Here is an 18217-nt window from a genome sequence, read left to right as displayed (position 1 = left end):
TCTCTCTCTCACTCTCCTTTTGAGGAGTATTGCATCTTTTGGAGCCCAGTTATGAGTGGCTGCTGTAGGAACAAAACAAAGCACTCTTTGCTCTGCCTGGAGCATCCTTCTGCCGGCCAGGTAAGATCACAGCTGTTTCACCAAGTCAAGGGAGAGGCTCACTTTCAAAACATTAAGCAAAATCAGAAAACAGGGAACACTGTCTTCCTCCTCATCTCTTGGAGCTTGTAAGAGAAATTTCTGCCACCGAAAACGAAAAGTTCGGGCTTTTATTCATGCCTGTGGTTCTTGGGATTGCTGCAGGGGTGATGAGGGAGGAGGAGAGGTGCCTGTGGCTCATAAATGGCAGCTTGCCACCTTTAAAAGGCACACGGATTCAGATTTGGGAGGGATGTGTTAACAAATCAGACTTACACAATTTCCTTTGATCCAAACGAGAATGCTGGGCTGGGAGACGGGTATATGGGTAGCAGCTGGAAAATGTATCCCCTGAGGTGTTGGCAATCCCAAGAGGCTCAGCACCAAACCTTGAGCTTACATTGAATTCAGAGATCTGAGCATTAAGCACTGGTCTGATCAAGAAGAAGCAGATGGCCTTCTGGTCATGAGGCACTGGTGAGCTTCCATCACCCAGGCGGATTCCCTCACAGAGGAATTCTGCTGCCCCTGCAGAAAGCCGTGAGACAGCCCACCACCTTGGCATTTTCCAGCAGGCCTGCCTCAGCTCCTTGCACTTGGGCACTGAAAGGGCTTTCCCCTCCCCAGATATTTGTGCAGCAGAAGCTGCTGCTGGCCATGTGGTGATGTCTCAATGTCTTTCTTCATTGAACTGCGCCCTTCATACCCAAGGCTGGCACCATAGTCTGCCACTACCTGTACAGCCAGCGAGACTGAAGGAGTCGCAGCGTTAGGAGTATTGTGAATCTGGTTTGGCCACTCATTTTACAGTTGAGAAATCACTTCTGAGGTGTGGGAGGGCTTGCTTAGCACTGCAGGACTTTTCCCTCAAACAGAGCCTGGCACAGCTGGGTCTTCATTTTCTCTGCATTGCATCTCTGTGCCCTTTGCACTTTTGTCGCGAGGAACATACATGGGCCTAAACACATTCCCTCACCCTCACTTTTACACATGAATATGATTTTCCACCCTCTTTGAAGCTCTGTCAGCACAGAACATTAAGAAAAGTACTAACTAGGTACCTGAGCAGCTGGAGTGGGAGCACCTGGGAAGGTCAGTTTAGGAGTCCCCTTTATCTTCCTTTTCCTGATGCCCAAGAAGATGGCTTTTTCCTGGAAAGGAAGGCAGTTATTGGATTATTTACACTGTGATTCCTCTTAAGCCTAATTTTTTTTTCAAGATCCATGATAATAAGGCTGACTGATGTCTCCAGACGTTGAGAAATTTCCATAAAATAAAAACATTGAAGAGAAAGTACTGAGTGAAGAGAAATTGAAGGGGAACATTTAATTCTAAAATCATATTGTTCCAGAATATGATTCTGGGTTCTTACTGCCTTTCTTTATGACGCTAGTCACCTGTTAGACACATTATGTGCCCTCACTGTCATTTTGCTCAATTTTATGGGCGTGACTCATAACACTAATAGAAACAGGCTAATACATACAAATATGTAGGTTTTTTGTTGTTAAAGAAACTTGGCAGTTGAGGAGAAATAAACAGTCTATTGTAAGAGTAGATGCTCATTGAATTAAGTGGGCTAGTTGATTCCTAGTAGAAATTGTATTCATTCATTCATTTCAAAAAAAATATTTTTTGATCAGATCCTAAGTGCCATGTGCTGAGTACAGAGCAGTTAGTGAGATACATATGCTCTGTGCTCTCATAGTGCTCACATTCTAGAATTGAGGGATGAACAAAGTGAATTTATATAGTGAGAAGAAAAGCAAGCAGGGTGCTGCAGGATAGTGGGGGGGGTGTGTGTGTGTGTGCGAGTATGTGTGTGTTGGACATATGGGAGGTGCCCAGTTTCTTGGATTGGATTGTGAGGAGAGACTTCTCTGCAAGAAGGCCTTGAGATGAAACCTCAGGAACATGGGCAGACATTCCCGTAGAGGGAACCACAAGCACTAAACGTCCTGGTCCTGGGAACAGGTGTGATGTGTTGGAGGCACTGTTGAAAGGCCACTGTGGCTGGAGTTAGGTGAGGGAGAAGGAGAGTTGGAGGAGTGAGCTTTAGGGGCCGGAGCCAGATCAGGAAGAGCCTCATAGGCCAAGGGAAACATTTGGATTTTACTCTAAGTACAAAGAGAAGCCAAAAGAGAGTTTGAAGCAGAGGTGTGACATAATCAATTTACATTATAAAGAGATGACTCTGGGTGCTATGTGGAGAGTGGATTATAGGGGAAGGAGAGGGGACAGGAGGACAGCGGCGAGTTTACAGATGGAGGGTGGTAGCAGTAGATGGGCATAGGCTATTTTTTATACTTACAGTGGGAAGTTAATGTTTCTCTGTCTCAAATTTCCCATCTACAAAATGGGAATGACATTGCTATACCTGGTCCACTTGTAAAAGCTAATAAACAAATGAATATGCCCTGAAGTGTAGTGTAACACATTATTACCATTATTATTTGCTAATATTGTATTACTTTGAATTCCCTGTGCTTTATTTTAAAATTTGTTTTAATAAATTTTGATGTCTTATTATATTCTTTTCAATAAACCTAATTTATTATACATAAAAGTATTTTTCTCTCTTCAGAGAATTGGAAACTCTTAACTGAGAGTTACCAATAAAAACAAGTCATCACAGAATGTAGGGAAATTATTGCTAAAATAATAGCTGGCTTAATTTCAAAAGTTGAATATGCTCAGATGAAAATTCAAAAATGGAATAATTGAAGCTGGGAATGGGAAAAAAATATTTTGGACCGATTTGCCTTTGTCTTGGCTATGGCCATGCAGATATCTGTGAGTGCAAAGATTTGTAGATAACTGAAAATATCTGTATGGCAGCGGAATTTCTGGAGAAGGCTGTGGACCAGAGTTGAGTAGGGTTGTTTCCCTTAGTGAAGCATTCCTCAGAAGAAGCTCTTGAATTTTCTCTGGTTGATAACTAAGTTTTAGAGAGTCAGGAAGTTTTAAAGTTGTTTATCAACTAGGATAGCGATGTTCTTCACAGAGACAGGACAACCAACTGCCACAATGAGGCAACTCTGTTTCTCTTTCCTGACTCACTTTGACGTGCAAGTCACTAGAAGGAGATATGCCTGCTTAAAGGAAACCAAGCCCTTCCTCATTTATATTGTGGGCAGTGGAAATGTCAGCTCATGACTTAATAGTCCCTAGGTCATGTTAACTTGCCAGATCCCCTTAATTATTTATTGGTCAGTGTGTCTGAATTTCAGCCTGAAGTGGCTAGTCTGGTGATTCGAATTGCAGACAAATTGTGATAGTAATTCTGGGATCTGTATGATTTATCTTTTGCCATATCTACCACCATATTTCTCTTAGGACTCGGGAGTGGGGGTGTTTGGGTATCTTAAAGGGAGAAGTTACATCTCTCCTTGAAGCCAGAAATCTATTTGTTTCACTCATGTTTTGAAATGTTGAATTAGTTGCTCCTTTAAAAATCAGTGGAAATTACATACAAATGTAATTTTCCAGCTTTTCTTGGAAACAATCAGATCATCTAGTGACATGGAGCTGCCATTCCTACATGGAAGCAATTAACTGGAATAGAGTGGTAGTTGCCTTCTTTGGATGATCCAGCTTGCCACAGTCCACGCCAGTCCTTATTCTATTGCATGGACCTGTTTGATTCATTTAAATTACCTGTCTGGCCCTTGTAGACTTTTGATTTTTAACTTCAGGTTTAGGGCAATCAAGTGCGGCCTGTCTGTTACACTTTCACCCTCATCTAATGCAGGAATCTATATTCCAGTACCCCTGCTGGTAGTCCCCAGACCTGTACTTTAACTGCTCCTCTGATAAAGAAGATAATGCTAATTGTTGAAAAGTTCCTGTTGATGGAGCTGTACAGTTTGGGCCCACATAGAACATGTTTAGGACCCTTGCACAGGACTGTGGCTGTCACATGCCATCTTGGTTTTCCCCATTAAAAGTAAATATTCCTCATTCCTTCAACAGCTCCTCATGTGACTTGCTGCCTTGTTCCCTCATCATTCTGGTTATTTTTGGGTTATTGTCCCTTGGCCTGAACCTTTATTTCTTAAAATCCTTAAAGCCCCACCAATTCAATAAGATGTGGTCTAACTGGTGCAGAATGCAGTGGGAGGGTGGCCTCCCTTTCTCTATGATGTTATACTTTTGTCATGCAACTGAAGATGTCTTTAGATTTTTCTTGGCCAATCCATTGTGTTTTTAAATTTACTTTCAGGGCTTATTTTCCAGTTAGATTGTTCCTGAGAGTTTACAGGAGAACTGTTCGACGTACAGCTTGAGAGCAATTGTTTTCAGCTGAGGATGATTTCTGCCCCCACTCCAGGGGACATTTGGCAATGTCTGAAGACGTAATATTTAGTTGCCACAACTGGGATGTGCTATTGGTATCTAGTGGGTAGAGGCCAGGGATGCTGCTAAACACCCTGCAATGCACAGGACAGCCCCACAACCGAGACTTATCAGCCCTAAGTGTCAATAATGCTGAGCTTAAGAATCCCTACTTTATAATCAAAGTCTAGGTTCAGATCCTAGTTTAGCTACTTCCTATCCTTGTGAACTTGGCCATGTTATTCAACCTCTTTGTCTTCATTTTCTCATCTGTATGTTGAAGAACTCTGAGGACTAAATGACTTCATTTATATGAAATACTTAGAAGGGTACCTGTCACAGAGTAAGTCATCATTATTGCTAACTGCCGTACAAACACGATCTTATTTTTCTACCACATTTTATTCATTTTGGTATGTACATATGACGTCAGATAAGTGGGTGGGTAAAGTTTGGGGAAAGCACTTCATTTCTAATCTTGCCTATCGGATGGGCACTGGTGCATTTGGATGTTTTAGGGAGCTAACAGCTCTTCTCAGAACTGCCTTCCCTCTGTGGCCTTCATTATCATTTTTTCCAGCTTCTTTTAGTATTTTCTTCTGTATTGGGGCATATATGTCACTTTAATACTGCATCTTCCTGGAGAACATGGACACTGAGTTCCTTTAGCAGGAGAGGATCTGTGCCTGTTGCTTGTACATCCTGTTTCCGGTGTGCCTCAGGCTCCTCCACACTGCAGTCACTGTGGCTTGCACCTGCACAACAGACTCCTGGGGCTGAGGAGCAATTGGTAGACTTCAGATAATAATAATAGCATTCCTCCAAGGGCTCACATCCCCATAACAACCTCACTATCAGTGTTCCCCTTTGACAGATGAGGAGAGAAAAGCAGAAAGTAGGTAAGAACTTAACTGCAGCTACCAAACTAGTAAGTAGCAGATTCAAGATTCAAACCTTGGCAGCCAGAAACTGGAGCTAGATTTCTAAACCACTTTATTATTCTGACACAGGTAAGTTTTCTCAAGAAGTATACCCATGGCCTTAACCTGACCATCATGTAGCCATTTATGCATGCAACACTCAACAGATCCCGTTACTCTTACTATTGTGAGTAATATTGCATACATGGGGTGTGTGTATTTGTGTATATATGTGTTTATTATTCTTTCACTGTGTTTCACTTTTTAAGGGCAGGGGTTGATTGTGACTTTCATTTTTCATGATGCAAGGAGCTCTGATCCTTTAAGGAGAAGCCACAGTTACTCTAGAAAAATCATTCTTCTGAAGCTTTAAGCTCGTTGTAAGACTATAGAGAATATAATAGCTGAGGTCATAGTGCCAGGTTGGCCTATCTAGGCAGGCAGGTTGGGGGACTGAGTCTGAGAGTAAGATCAGGAACTTTCAGTATAACAGCAAGCTGCACAGTGATTTTAGACACCTTTTACCTTTTATGACCATTAAGCCATATAGAACACCAAACATTTGGACATTTGCACATGGGATGCAGATTAGTTCCCATTTCCAAAATTGTGAGTAGAATCAACTAAGTATATGGTTACTTGCAGGTTTTCAGTACAGTACTTGTACTTATAAATGGCTGTGTTATTAAACTACTTCCACAATAGGGAACTGTTTCTTATTTTGCTCTTTTGACCCTACTTCTTTTTGTAGGTTGTGAAATGATTATGCAAGAGTTGTGGCTACTGTCCCCAAAATAAGAGGCTTTTGACACTTCTGCAGAAGTCACTTGAGTGCTACACATTTGAGATAACGTCCAGGTTAAGTTTTGATTCCATTAGCCAATATGGTAGAGAGAAAATAATAGAGTAGATACTATCTTTTCTCTTTCTTGGTTTCAAATTAGCAAGTATTGAGTAGGACATTTTTTGCAGATACTTTTAAAGAGAATCATATATCTTAGATAAAGATGGGACCTGAGAGTTCAACCACACTCATCCCTTTTTCAGCATCCCTGGCAGGGAGTTATTTAGCAGTGTCTGAGTTCTCATGACAGGGAACTCCACACTGTGAGGTAGACATCACAAATTACTTAATTATCAAAATGTTCTTCCTTTTATTTCTCATGCATCTGCCTCCCTAGAATGAAATATTTCTTCCTTATTAAACAAGAATAGAGTTGCCCCAGCATTTTCTTAGATCAGGGTTTCTCAACCTCAGCATTATTGAAATTTTGAGATTCCTCTATGTTGTAGGGCTGTCCTGTGCACTGTACGATGATTAACGGCATCCCTAACTGCTACTCACTAGATGCCAGTAGCAGCCCCCTCCTGGTTGTGGCAACCAAAAATATCTCCAGACATTAGTAAGTGTCTTCTTGGGGGGCAAAACTGCTTTAGATGAGAGACACTGTTGTAATGTTCTAGCTGCATTCTCCAGCCTTCATCCTATTGTAAAATATCCAAAGAAGATTTTATCTTCTTCAGCAACCATTTCGTCTAATAGTGGGTCTAAGTTTTGAGGTATTTAAGCCACTTTCTTTGACTTTAGTTGAAACTGAATTGGGCTATTATTTGCTCTTTGTCTCATTCGGTTACTTTATATGCTCCATATTTGTTTTCTATTGCTGCTATAAAAATTTTCTGCAAATTTAGTCACTTAAAGCAACACAATTTATTATCTCATGGTTCTGAAAGTCAGAAGTCTGACATGGCCTTAATAGGCTAAAATAAAAGGTTGAGTGAAACTTCAGAGGTCAGCAAGGCTGTGTTGCTTTCTTGAGGCTCTAGAGGTCTCCTTACCTTTCCAAGATTCTAGAGGCCATCCACATGTCATAGCTCATGCTGGCTTCCTTCATTTTCAAAGCCTGCCATGGTAGGTTAAGTTCTCACATCACATCATTTGGACCTCTTCTTCTGCCATCCTCTTATACTTTTAAGGACTCTTGTGATTACATTGGGCCAGATAATCCATGATAATCTCCCTATTTTAAGGTCAACTAATTAACATTAATTCCATCTGCATCTTAATTCTTTTTTGCTATGGAACGTAACATATTCGCATGTTCTGGGGTTTAGAATATGGACATTTGGGTGAGAGTGCATTGTTCAGCCTGTCACATGCCCCCATTCCAAAGGTCAATCAGGAAGAATTTGGAGAGTACTGATACTTAACAAATGAGCATTTTCTTTTCTGACTCTTTACCAATAACACAAGAGTTAAGGCCTGCCTGCCCTAATCTCTTGCCAGGACTGGGTTTTACTTGGATGGTTTATTTGTCAGCCCTTCACGGAGATTCCAGACTTGAGATTGGACATTTTACCTGTTGTTTTGGTTTGTCTTTTGTTTTGAAAAGGGAAATGATGCCTGATGAGAATTTAACAGTGACAAATAGGGGAAATAAGGATTTGTGGCAGTTATGGTTGTGCATGGAGACTGCAACTGAGATCTGAAGAACAGATAGGGAACTGTGGTTTCAGTGGGAGAAATGAAGTCTACGGGAGAGAGCAGAAAGGTGGAATCCATTTAAATGGAATGTATTATCTGAGTGCTCATTGAAAGTCTTCTTGATTGCCAGGATGATATTTTATCTAGTGGTCAAGGTGCCAAATTGAAGATAATTATTTTCAGGCCTTACTATTTGAAGAAAATTATTGATTTTTAAAGTGAACATTCCCATTGATTTAGAATGTTGGACAAGAGAAAAGTAGGAAAAGCTTGAAAAAATTACCTTTAGTTTCTAACTATACAAAACTCTCCAAAGAAGATAAACTTGGCAAACATTTGTTATTTTTTGTATTTGTTTTTCTTCCTCCTCATCCCCCTCCTCTTCCTCTTCTTATTCTTTCTCTTCCTCCTCCTCCTCCTCCCTCTTCTTCTTTTTCATGTATCTGGGATCATGGATAATTTTCTTAATTCTCTACATGGCGTTTTACTTGATATTAAACATAAACACTCTTCATGATCATACAAATGCTTTTTAAATGTCCTTTAAAAATTATTTATTAGTAAACAAACATTTTATACTAAAAAATGGGGAAAACACCCATAAGTTCATAACCCCTTTTTATATATTTTTTACTATGAAGTTTTAAATGGTAATTTTATATATTTTTTTCAATTAAAATTGCATTGTAAATAGTTAATTTTGTGACTATCATGTCAATAACTGAATAAAAATCCCATTGATTATATCGTCTGATATTTGTAGGGTTTTCATTGTAAGTATATATATGTGTATGTGTTAGCTCTTACAGAGTTGGAATAAACATTGCAGGTCATCAAGGTTTCAGAGTTTTATTTTCCTATGTATAAGATATTTTTGTGCTAATCCCAGGGATTTAATTAAAAGGTCAGTTAAGGGTGTGGACAATTTAAGTCTTGCCAAATTGCCTTCCTGAAATCAGTGTTTCCACTTACAAGTCCACTGGCATTGCTGACTTGTTTTGGTAAACTTTGCAGTCTTAAAACGTAAGTCCTGTGTTCCTAGACTTCTGGCCTACTAGTTATTGATCTGTTTGACCAGTTACATGTTTCTCAAAGAAAATTTTGGCCGGATGCGGTGGCTCACGCCTGTAATCCCAGCACTTTGAGAGGTAGAGGTGAGTGGATCACCTGAGGTCAGGAGTTCATGAGCAGCCTGGCCAACATAGAGAAACCCCGTCCCTACTAAAAATACAAAAATTAGCCAGGCATGGTGGCAGGTGCCTGTAATCCCAGCTAGTCAGAAGGCTGAGGCAGGAGAATCCCTTGAACCTGGAAGGCGGAAGTTGCAGTGAGCTGAGGTGGTGCTATTGCATTCCAGCCTAGCTGACAGAGTGAGACTCCATCTCCAAAAAAAAAAAAAAAAAAAAAGGAAAAAAATTTTGTATTTTTGTATTGACCAGTGATTGTGGTTATGGTAATAGATTTTCATGCAATGTGATGATGAAGACTGCTGTACCAAGGGTTTTAGTGTAGTCCCTTTGGATTCTCTAGTTCTAAAAGAATGTCTAAAGTTACCATTAGGCTTTTCAGGGTCCTAGTTCTTAAATATAAAAACATTTCTAGCTAACTGATATCCCATGGTTGAGAAAAAGGCACTTATCTGTGTAAAGAGAACTTTAAAAGTGAAAAGACTTTTTATGAATTATTCCTGTGTGTTCATATTGAGAAGTCTCTGTAGTCGTTGTGATTATTACATGTTAATACAGTTCCTGGCTCATAACTCCCGCAACCCTTGCTAGAGTCTTTTGTTATAATATTGGAGTGCTTTAGGCCTCAGGAGCAGATCTCAGAAAGCAGAATCTTTCTCTCTGACCTTTTCCTGCCTTCCTTTCACCTGCCCAAGGCAGGACTCTAACCTGATTGTAGGTTATAAGACCCTCATTCCAGGAAGGGTCCTCTTACCCTGGAGGATGGAATGCTGCACAGAGAGACCAAGGATAATCTGAACAGACAGGCCTTGCTGGGTTTCCCCTGTGAGTCTATTAGCATTAGGGCTTACCCTTATTGTCCAGTCATATTTCTACACAGCTGTTCATACTTTGTTGAACCTATGCATAAAAATAGACAGTTTCCCTTGTATCTTTGGGTTTTCATTCTGAAGGCTCCTTGTGAATACATATTAGATAAATAATCTGCCTTTTACAAGTTGAGTTTTCAGTGAACCTTCAGAGGTCCAAGGGCAATGCCACCTGTGGCCCCCTTGACCCCTGCAGAGTGCATGTATTCAAGCCTAGAAATGTGTCTGGAAAAAAATCTGTTAGCAAGTCATTATTTGTGAAGAGACAACTCAATTTACCTTTTCCTGTTATGTTTGGAGTTTTGAAATCATCTATTAACTTTATAATAAAATTAAATATAATACTGAAATAAGATAAAATAAAATCAACCAAAATTATAAATAATCTTATAGAGTTACACTATATATACTTTTTTTTCTGATCAAAAGAAAGATGTTGAATAAGGAAATACAGTCCCTCTGCAAGTAGTTTAAAAAGTTTTGACCGGGCGTGGTGGCTCACGCCTGTAATCACAGCACTTTGGGAGGCCGAGGAGAGCAGATCATGTGGTCAGGAGATCGAGACCATCCTGGCCAACATGGTGAAACCCCGTCTCTACTAAAAATACAAAAATTAGCCGGGCGTGGTGGTGGGCGCCTGTAGACCCAGCTACTCTGGAGTCTGAGGCAGCAGAATTGCTTGAACCCAGGAGGTGGAAGTTGCAGTGAGCCGAGATCACACCACTGAACTCCAGCCTGGTGACAGAGTGAGACTCCGTCAAAAAAAAAAAAAAAAAAATGTTTAGAGCTTCAGCAACACATTTCCCAGTGGCCTGTATGGGTGTTTCTGGCCTGTACAATAGGAGCTGCCCTTGCACGAAAGCCCCATCTCTTTGCAATCTTTCTGTCTAAATTTCTGTTGCTCTCTCAGAACTTGCACCATATCATTTAAGAATTATAAAATGCCCCTGTAATTTGCTTTCTTCCTGTATTATATTATTAATATATGCTAGTTTTGTCTCTGAAACACAATTGTAAACTCTCTGAGAGTAGGGATTGTGTCACATTCTCTGGTACTTACCACAATTGTTGCCATAGCAGAGGGCATATAGTATTTGCTTAAGAAATACCCTTTGATTGAATGACTGCAGATCTGACATTCTGGATAGACCATGCTGTGCTGCAGTGAGGCAGTAACAGCTTCACCTGGAAATTTCAGTGCCTTAACACAGCAAAGGTTTATTTCCTATTTGTGAAAGATCATTTGAATTGGCAGGGGCTCTTCTGTGTTTAGTGACTAGGCATCCAGGCTCCTTTTACTTCAAGACTGCACTATGTCAGCACGTGATTTCTAAGTTTGCTGTGTCAGGGAGAGTAAGGCATGAAGGAGATACAGTGACTCTGTTTCAGACCCACTTCTGTTCAAATTTCTGTTTCTCAGGAATGAGTCCCACGGGCCCAGCCCAACCACAGGGGCAGTTAAGAAATGTAGGGATGCACATAGATGTTCAGGGGCACTCATTGTCTGTGCCACACATCTATATTACATCTGCCCACAAAATAGCTATACTAACGAGTGCTTCATTAGTGTCCATGGGACACCGGATCATTAAACTTGGCGCAGTTTGTGTTACTAACCAGATGTGCTAGATTTATTCACTCAGCAGGCATTTATTGAGTGCCTCTGTATACCAGGTACTATTCTAGGTCTTGGGAATACAGCAGGGGGAAAAAATCATAAAAAATCCTACCACTCACGAAACTAAGTTTTTAGTGGAAGGTGATACACAGCTAACAAATAACATACAAAGCGTGTTAGTTGGTGATAAATATTGGAGAAAAATAAAGTAGGGAGGGAAATAGGGAATGTATTGGTGTGAAGAAGGAGGTTAGATTGCAATTTTAAATCGATTGATCCAGGAAAGTGTCACTGAGAAAGTATCGCTGGAACAAAAACCCGGAAGTGAGAGGACCAGTCATTTGGGTGTCAGAGCCAAGAGGATTCCCACAAAAGGGAAGATATTCAAAGCCCTCAAGGTGGGGATGGAGGGTGGGTGTGGAGTACTTGGCATGTTTGGTGAATGGCAAGGAAGCAAGTGTGATTGCAGCAAGTGTCCAAGAGGGGATAGTGGAAGGCTTGGAAGTGTGTTCAGTAAAGGCTATATAGAGCCTTATATGCTATTTTGGGTGAATGGCTTCTGCCCTGTAACATATGACACCATTTGGGGGTTTTGTGCAGAAGGGTGAGACAATCACTCTGGCTGCTGTGTTGGGGATAGATTATAGGGTCAAGGGCAAAAGCAGGGATACCCGTTAGAGGTGATGGCAAATTTTAGATGAGAGATGGTGGTGGCTTGGACCTTTTCTATCCCCCACAAAAGTTGAAGGGCCAAATTTTAGAGGGGAAAATGGGTGCACAAATGCAAGATAGTTTTTGCTAATAAGATGTTAGCATACAGCCTAATTGTAATATAATTTATTATTACCATGCATCTCATATTCTGTTGTTTCATTTGCTGATTCAACAAGCATCTATGCAATACTACTTCTTGCCAGGCCCTCTATTAGGCACTGGGACAACAAATAAGACCTGACATCTGCTTTTTGGAAACTTGTATCGTACTAGGATTATAGAAATTACCAAGAATATAACATCATATTAATACCCAAAACAACCACCGCAGCAGAAATATAATCACTGTATAATTAAATGATGGCAATAGCCAAAATTTATCAACTGTTTACTATGTGCTAGACATACCTATGGATGTTATTATGAAGATGATAGATGGTTGTTATCTTTGTTATATTTTGTTGGCTATTTTTATTGCTGACTATACTGTTATAAAGTTAGAAAACTAGTGACCAAAAACTTAATCTAACTGTCTGAAAGTATTATTTCTGTGCTCTACAATCCAATGTAATCCTTGGTAATGTAGGTAATGGTAATCCTACATTACCAAGGATTTTACTATTCTAGTGCCAATCTAAAGCCCAGCCCAGAAAATACACGTTTTATTTTTTCCAAGTGTTACTAGTACCTCAGCCTCTCTTGATTTGTCAGCCTATTTAAGGCCTCTTCATTGCATGTTTTTTTTTTTTTCTTTTAATCATCTGCTTTAAAGAAGACTAAGCTGAAACTGCTGCTCAGCTCCCAAGATGGTGCCACCCAAATTGTGTATGCTTTTCTGCCTCTGCGGCTGCCTTGCTGTGGTTCATCCTTTTGACTGGCAATACCTAAATCCTGTTGCCCATATGAAATCATCAGGTAAGAGGTATATTTGTTCAAGGTCTTGAGCAACTGATCTGTTGCCATACTTCAAGTGGGCCCCAAGAAGTTGCACATCTGCACATCTAAAAAAGTCCTATTTAAATGCTTATGGAGATTCTGCATTCTGCTGGAGTCGGGGAGAGGTTCTCACTTTTTCCTCATTTCAATGGAAATTGAAGAAGCGCCTGTGTTCTTCAGTGTCAGGACTGCAGGACAGAACCAGGATGGGATATTTTAAGATACACTGGAAGCTCAGCTTGCAATCACCACGGAGAACCTCCTTAATGCCACCCCTTTTCTCTCCAACTGCCCTAACATATGCCCACACAAGCATAGTAATGCAACGGCTCTGGAGTCCACTCCAAGGCAGTCTCAAAACATGCTTCCATGAGGTGGAGAAGAAGCAGATGTCTTGTTCAACAGGCCTAGTCCTGGTTAATAGTGGAAAGTCATGTGAAATAACAGTTTCAGGTCTTGGGATCCAAAGGGAAACAATCTTTCCTACCTAATAATAGAGAGAAGTAGGGACAAGGGAGGTGCTAGGGAGTTCCAGATGAGAATGGATGTGATCACTGATTCTTTCTTACCTTGTGGTAAGAGGGGAAAGAAAGCGGAGGAAAGCTTAGACAAACCTAGGAGGAGGAGGGGCCAAAACAGGACAGCCATCTTTAGACAGCTACATTTAATGTCATTAAGAGGGACCTTAATTGCAAAGAGATTGTTTCTGGAGCTTTGCAAATTCCTGCTCATCCCAGAGAGTTGTGATGCATAAACTTCTCTTCCCAGTCTCCTATGGAAAGCAGTGTAGGTGGCTTCTGAATGGTGTCATAGTGACTATACCTACAGAGCTGTGCACCTGGGTAGTTGTGGGTCACTCTGGATCTAGTTGTTCAAGCTTGATGGGTGACTCCTTACTATAGAATTTGCAAAAGAGCTTTCATAACTCAGTACCTTAAATTCTGCCCTACTACATAACCAGGAAAATGAATGCATTAGGAGAGGTCCTATATCTTATATCTACATTTGCATAGGAAATAGAATAATATCTGCAGGTCCATTCATCCTACAACACATCAGGAAGTTAAGTCATCAAGGATACACTAGTGACTAAGATAATAAATTTATAGCCAAATTCAAGGGTCCTGCATCCTAGATGACATTAAGTTCATTTTTCCTATTACCTTTTCTGTGGATTGAGAACAGGTAATATCTTATATGGTGGGAAAATCGTCATCCAGGAAACATTTAAATCATTCACTTTTTATTGGTACAGGATAAAAATTTAAACAAATTTTAATTCCCTTTATCTTTAAAAATCATTGGAAAGCTGTCACTGGACTGACAGAAACTTGAGAACAGGGACATTGCTTTATTTATCTTTATAGTCCCAGCATTGAGCCCCATGCAGTGCCCAGATGAATGCAGGCCAGGCATGGTGGCTCACGCCTGTAATCCCAGCACTTTGGGAGGCCAAGGTGGATGGATCACTTGAGGTCAGGAGTTCAAAACTAGCCTGGCCAACATGGCGAAACACCATCTATATTAAAAAACAAAACAAAACAAAACAAAAACATAAAATTAGCTGGGTGTGGTGGTGCACACCTGTAGTCCTAGTTACTTGGGAGGGTGAAGCAGGAGAATTGCTTGAACCCAGGAGGAGGAGGTTGCAGTGAGCCGAGATTTCACCACTGCACTCCAGCCTGGGCTACAGAGTGAGACTCTGTCCCAAAACAAACAAACAAAATGAATGCATACATATTGGTTTAAAGTATTAGAAATAGTTTATTAAATAAAATTAAAATAATAGGTGATTCTTTATAATTTCTTACTAAATGAATACACAGAAAATATGGCTATGTAGGTAAAAAGGTTTCTAAGAATGGGCTAGAGATATCCTCTTTGCTAATGGAGGACCTAAAGCCATATAAGAGGGTAATTTTCCTAGCATGTTTACAGTTCATCTCCAAACCCAAGACTGAACATCAGGAATATTTGACAAATGAACACCACCAAAAATATGTAATAAAATTAATAGCATACCATAGGTTCCAATCCTCCTATTAAAATAAAGTTGAAGAAAACTAAGAAGGGACATTTATAAATTCTAAACCACAAAACCGTGTGAGTGGTCATTTGATCTGATGAGTTTCCTCCTTCCAATTCCTTAATGATGACTCCTGACAGATGGTTAGAGAATGGGAAATCCAGGCCCATAACCAGGTCAGCTGCAGGCTATGGAGCCTGTTCCACTGCCACCCCCAGCACCCTGGCACTGGTGCACAGGACCCCATAGACCTATACCAAAACCTGGGTCAGCCTGACGATTCCTGAGGCCTTCTCAGGGGTCAGGTGTCCTGAAACAGGTAGACTTATAGCCTCACCTTGACATGAATGCTCCTGAATGCTGAGTGAGGAACCTTCTCAGGGAGAACAGGTGTTGGACAACCAGGGCACTCCTAACTTATTGGAAAAGGTTCCCTGGTCCTTTGGAATTGAGATCTCACAAATGGAGGCTTGTGTTGGGTGAAACCCTCCCATGCCTCCAGAACTGAGCCTCCAATTCTAAAGGTTAGTGTCTCCAACAGCAGCTGTGACTCTGGGGCTCCTTAGCGAGTTGTGTGAGCCAGAGGTCTCCCTGCCCCAAGCCCTGCACAGGCACACCATGTCTGCCTAGGGGTGGGGGCGCAGTAGCGCCGGGCTGCTCACCACAGAAGAAAAGGCAGGTGTCCCTGCCCTAAGGTCCTCCTCCTTGGGACTTCACATCTCCCTGTTACACCAGAAGCATACCTCAGTAGATACTCTTTTAATGGAAGAAGAAGAGCCTTTTGTAATTCTAAATAGACCCTGAAAGTTCACCTTACAGGTAAAGTTTAAAAAAAAAAAAGTTTCTGGGGTTTGAATCTACCTCGGGAGAGGTTAGACCTGCTAAAACTTCCCTAAGGACTCAGCACAGATTTAGCTAGCAAGAGTAAATGAACTCTGGGGAAGGAGTAAACAGCATTAGTTGTCTGCTCATTATGTGTCATGTTTTGTACTAAGAACTTGACCTACATTCTCACCTCATCTTTACAACTGTCTTGTGGGCTGGTCAAGTGCTTTTATGTCATTTTATGAATGTGGATCAGAAAGGGGAGCAAATTGCCTAGGCCAGAGGATTATAGCTTGTAAGAGGTACACCTGAAATCTGAAATAGAACCATGTCCCTCCAATTCCCAGGGTTTGTTCATCTCAACCCCCTCTCCCCTTGTCTTTCTTGAAACTACCTCCTACCATTTGACCATGGATTGCTGAGCAGTGTGTCAGGCCAGGTGGTCTGGAACTTCAGCCCAGTGTCCCTTAAACTTTAATGGGCACTCCTTTTCTGATTCAGTAGAACTGTGGTGAAGTCCAGGAGCCTGCGATTCCAAGCTCCATGTGGTGCCAATGATGCTGGTCCATGGATCAACTTTGAGTAGCCGAGCCTTATGTATTGAAAGGCTTCATGATGGGCAGGTGTTTCACACATGAGTCACCAGTGTGGAGGCTGTAAATTGGTTTCTTCCCATGACTCAAAACCTTTCTGGGCAGTGTTCCATGGTATTGATGCAGATGCCTTACCTAACATAGCTCTTGATAGCTGGCTAGCAGAGAGTAATCAACTCTCACCATCCAATGGAAGGAATGGGTGGGCAAGCTGAGTATGTCAAGAAAAGTGAGAGTCTGAATATACTGATATATGGATTCAACATCTTGGAATTAAATATGGATTTGATTGGGATTTGGAAAGGAGAACAGATGAAGCTGCAGGTGTGTGGAAGGATTGCACCAGAAAGATAAAAGGAGTTGTAGGAGCAGGTAAGTAAAATACTACATATGATAAAGGGTTTAAAGGAAAACAAGAAAGACCAGTGGCCATTCAAGTTAACTAAGCTCATTTTCACAAGTATTTGTTGAGCACTGACTATGTGCCAGACACTGTGTTAACATCAGAGGATGCAAAGACATGGATATGACTCTGGAGAAATAGCCTAGTGTAGAATGTAGACACATCATTTTAATATGTGATAGGAAGAATGATTACATGTGTGTAAACACACAGGCACATAGAATCTATATAATACTAGGTTGGGATGATTAATTCTGTTTGGGGAATCAGGGAAGGCTTCAGAGAAGACAGGATATCTGACCAAGGTATTGAAGTTTGAATAGGAGTTTGCCAAGGGGATTTAAGCATAGGCAGTAGCATTTACAAAGGTGCAGAGGCATCAAATCAGCCCAGTGTGTCACTCAGGAGTACTGTAGCCCAAGGAAGGGGGATAACTTAACGGGAGGAGGCAGAAGAAGAGTACGAGGCAATGGGCCTCCAGTGGAGGGTTTGCAGTGCCCAGAAACTTGGGATTTAACTTGGGCATCTGTGAACCTCAGTATGTTTCAACCCCAGAGCACTGGAAGGATAGGCCACATTTTTGCAAGTAGCCGTGTATTTGCTTAGGAAAGCATGTGGAGGTTTAAATTCCTCATACAAACTGCCTTCCAAAAAGATTACAATACATTCCCCCTTCAAGGAAAGAACACTTGCTGATAGGAAGCCATTGAAGGATTTTAAGAATTGTCTGGTGTGATTTGTGCTTTAAATCCCTCCAGAAGCTGTGTAAAGGATGTGTTTGAAGGGGTCAAGATCCAAAGTGGGTAGAACAGTTAGGAGAGAGAGCAACAGTCTGATCAAGAGACAGTGAGGGCATAAATGAGACAGTTGAACTAGAGGGTCAGCGATGTATTGTGGAGATCATTCTAAGCTAAAAGCTAATGTTAGCAATAGAGGCTTGGGACTGGGCGCAGTGGCTCACACCTGTAATCCTAGCACTTTGGGAGGCTGAGGCAGGTGGATCACGAGGTCAGGAGATCAAGACCATTCTGGCCAAGATGGTGAAACCCCATCTCTACTAAAAATACAAAAATTAGCTGGGCATGGTGGTGCATGCCTATGCCTGTAATCCCAGCTACTCAAGAGGCTGAGGCAGGAGAATCGCTTGAACCAGGGAATCGGAGGTTGC

General features: G+C 41.2%; 1 protein-coding gene across 1 annotated transcript in view; it reads left to right on the top strand.

The window, feature by feature from the left end:
• The window catches only part of PLA2G7 (phospholipase A2, group VII (platelet-activating factor acetylhydrolase, plasma)), a 32558-nt gene that overhangs the window by 1115 nt on the left and 13226 nt on the right, over positions 1-18217 (top strand). Inside the window, exon 2 of the mRNA XM_011986868.1 lies at positions 13039-13181. Coding sequence (XP_011842258.1) covers positions 13073-13181 — 109 coding nt within the window. The 5' untranslated portion in view covers positions 13039-13072. The remainder of the gene's footprint in view (positions 1-13038; positions 13182-18217) is intronic.

This window comes from Mandrillus leucophaeus, unplaced genomic scaffold (assembly GCF_000951045.1).
Source record: "Mandrillus leucophaeus isolate KB7577 unplaced genomic scaffold, Mleu.le_1.0 Scaffold3, whole genome shotgun sequence".
NCBI classification, from domain to species: Eukaryota; Metazoa; Chordata; class Mammalia; order Primates; family Cercopithecidae; genus Mandrillus; species Mandrillus leucophaeus.
This window is presented reverse-complemented; position numbering and strand designations above follow the sequence as displayed.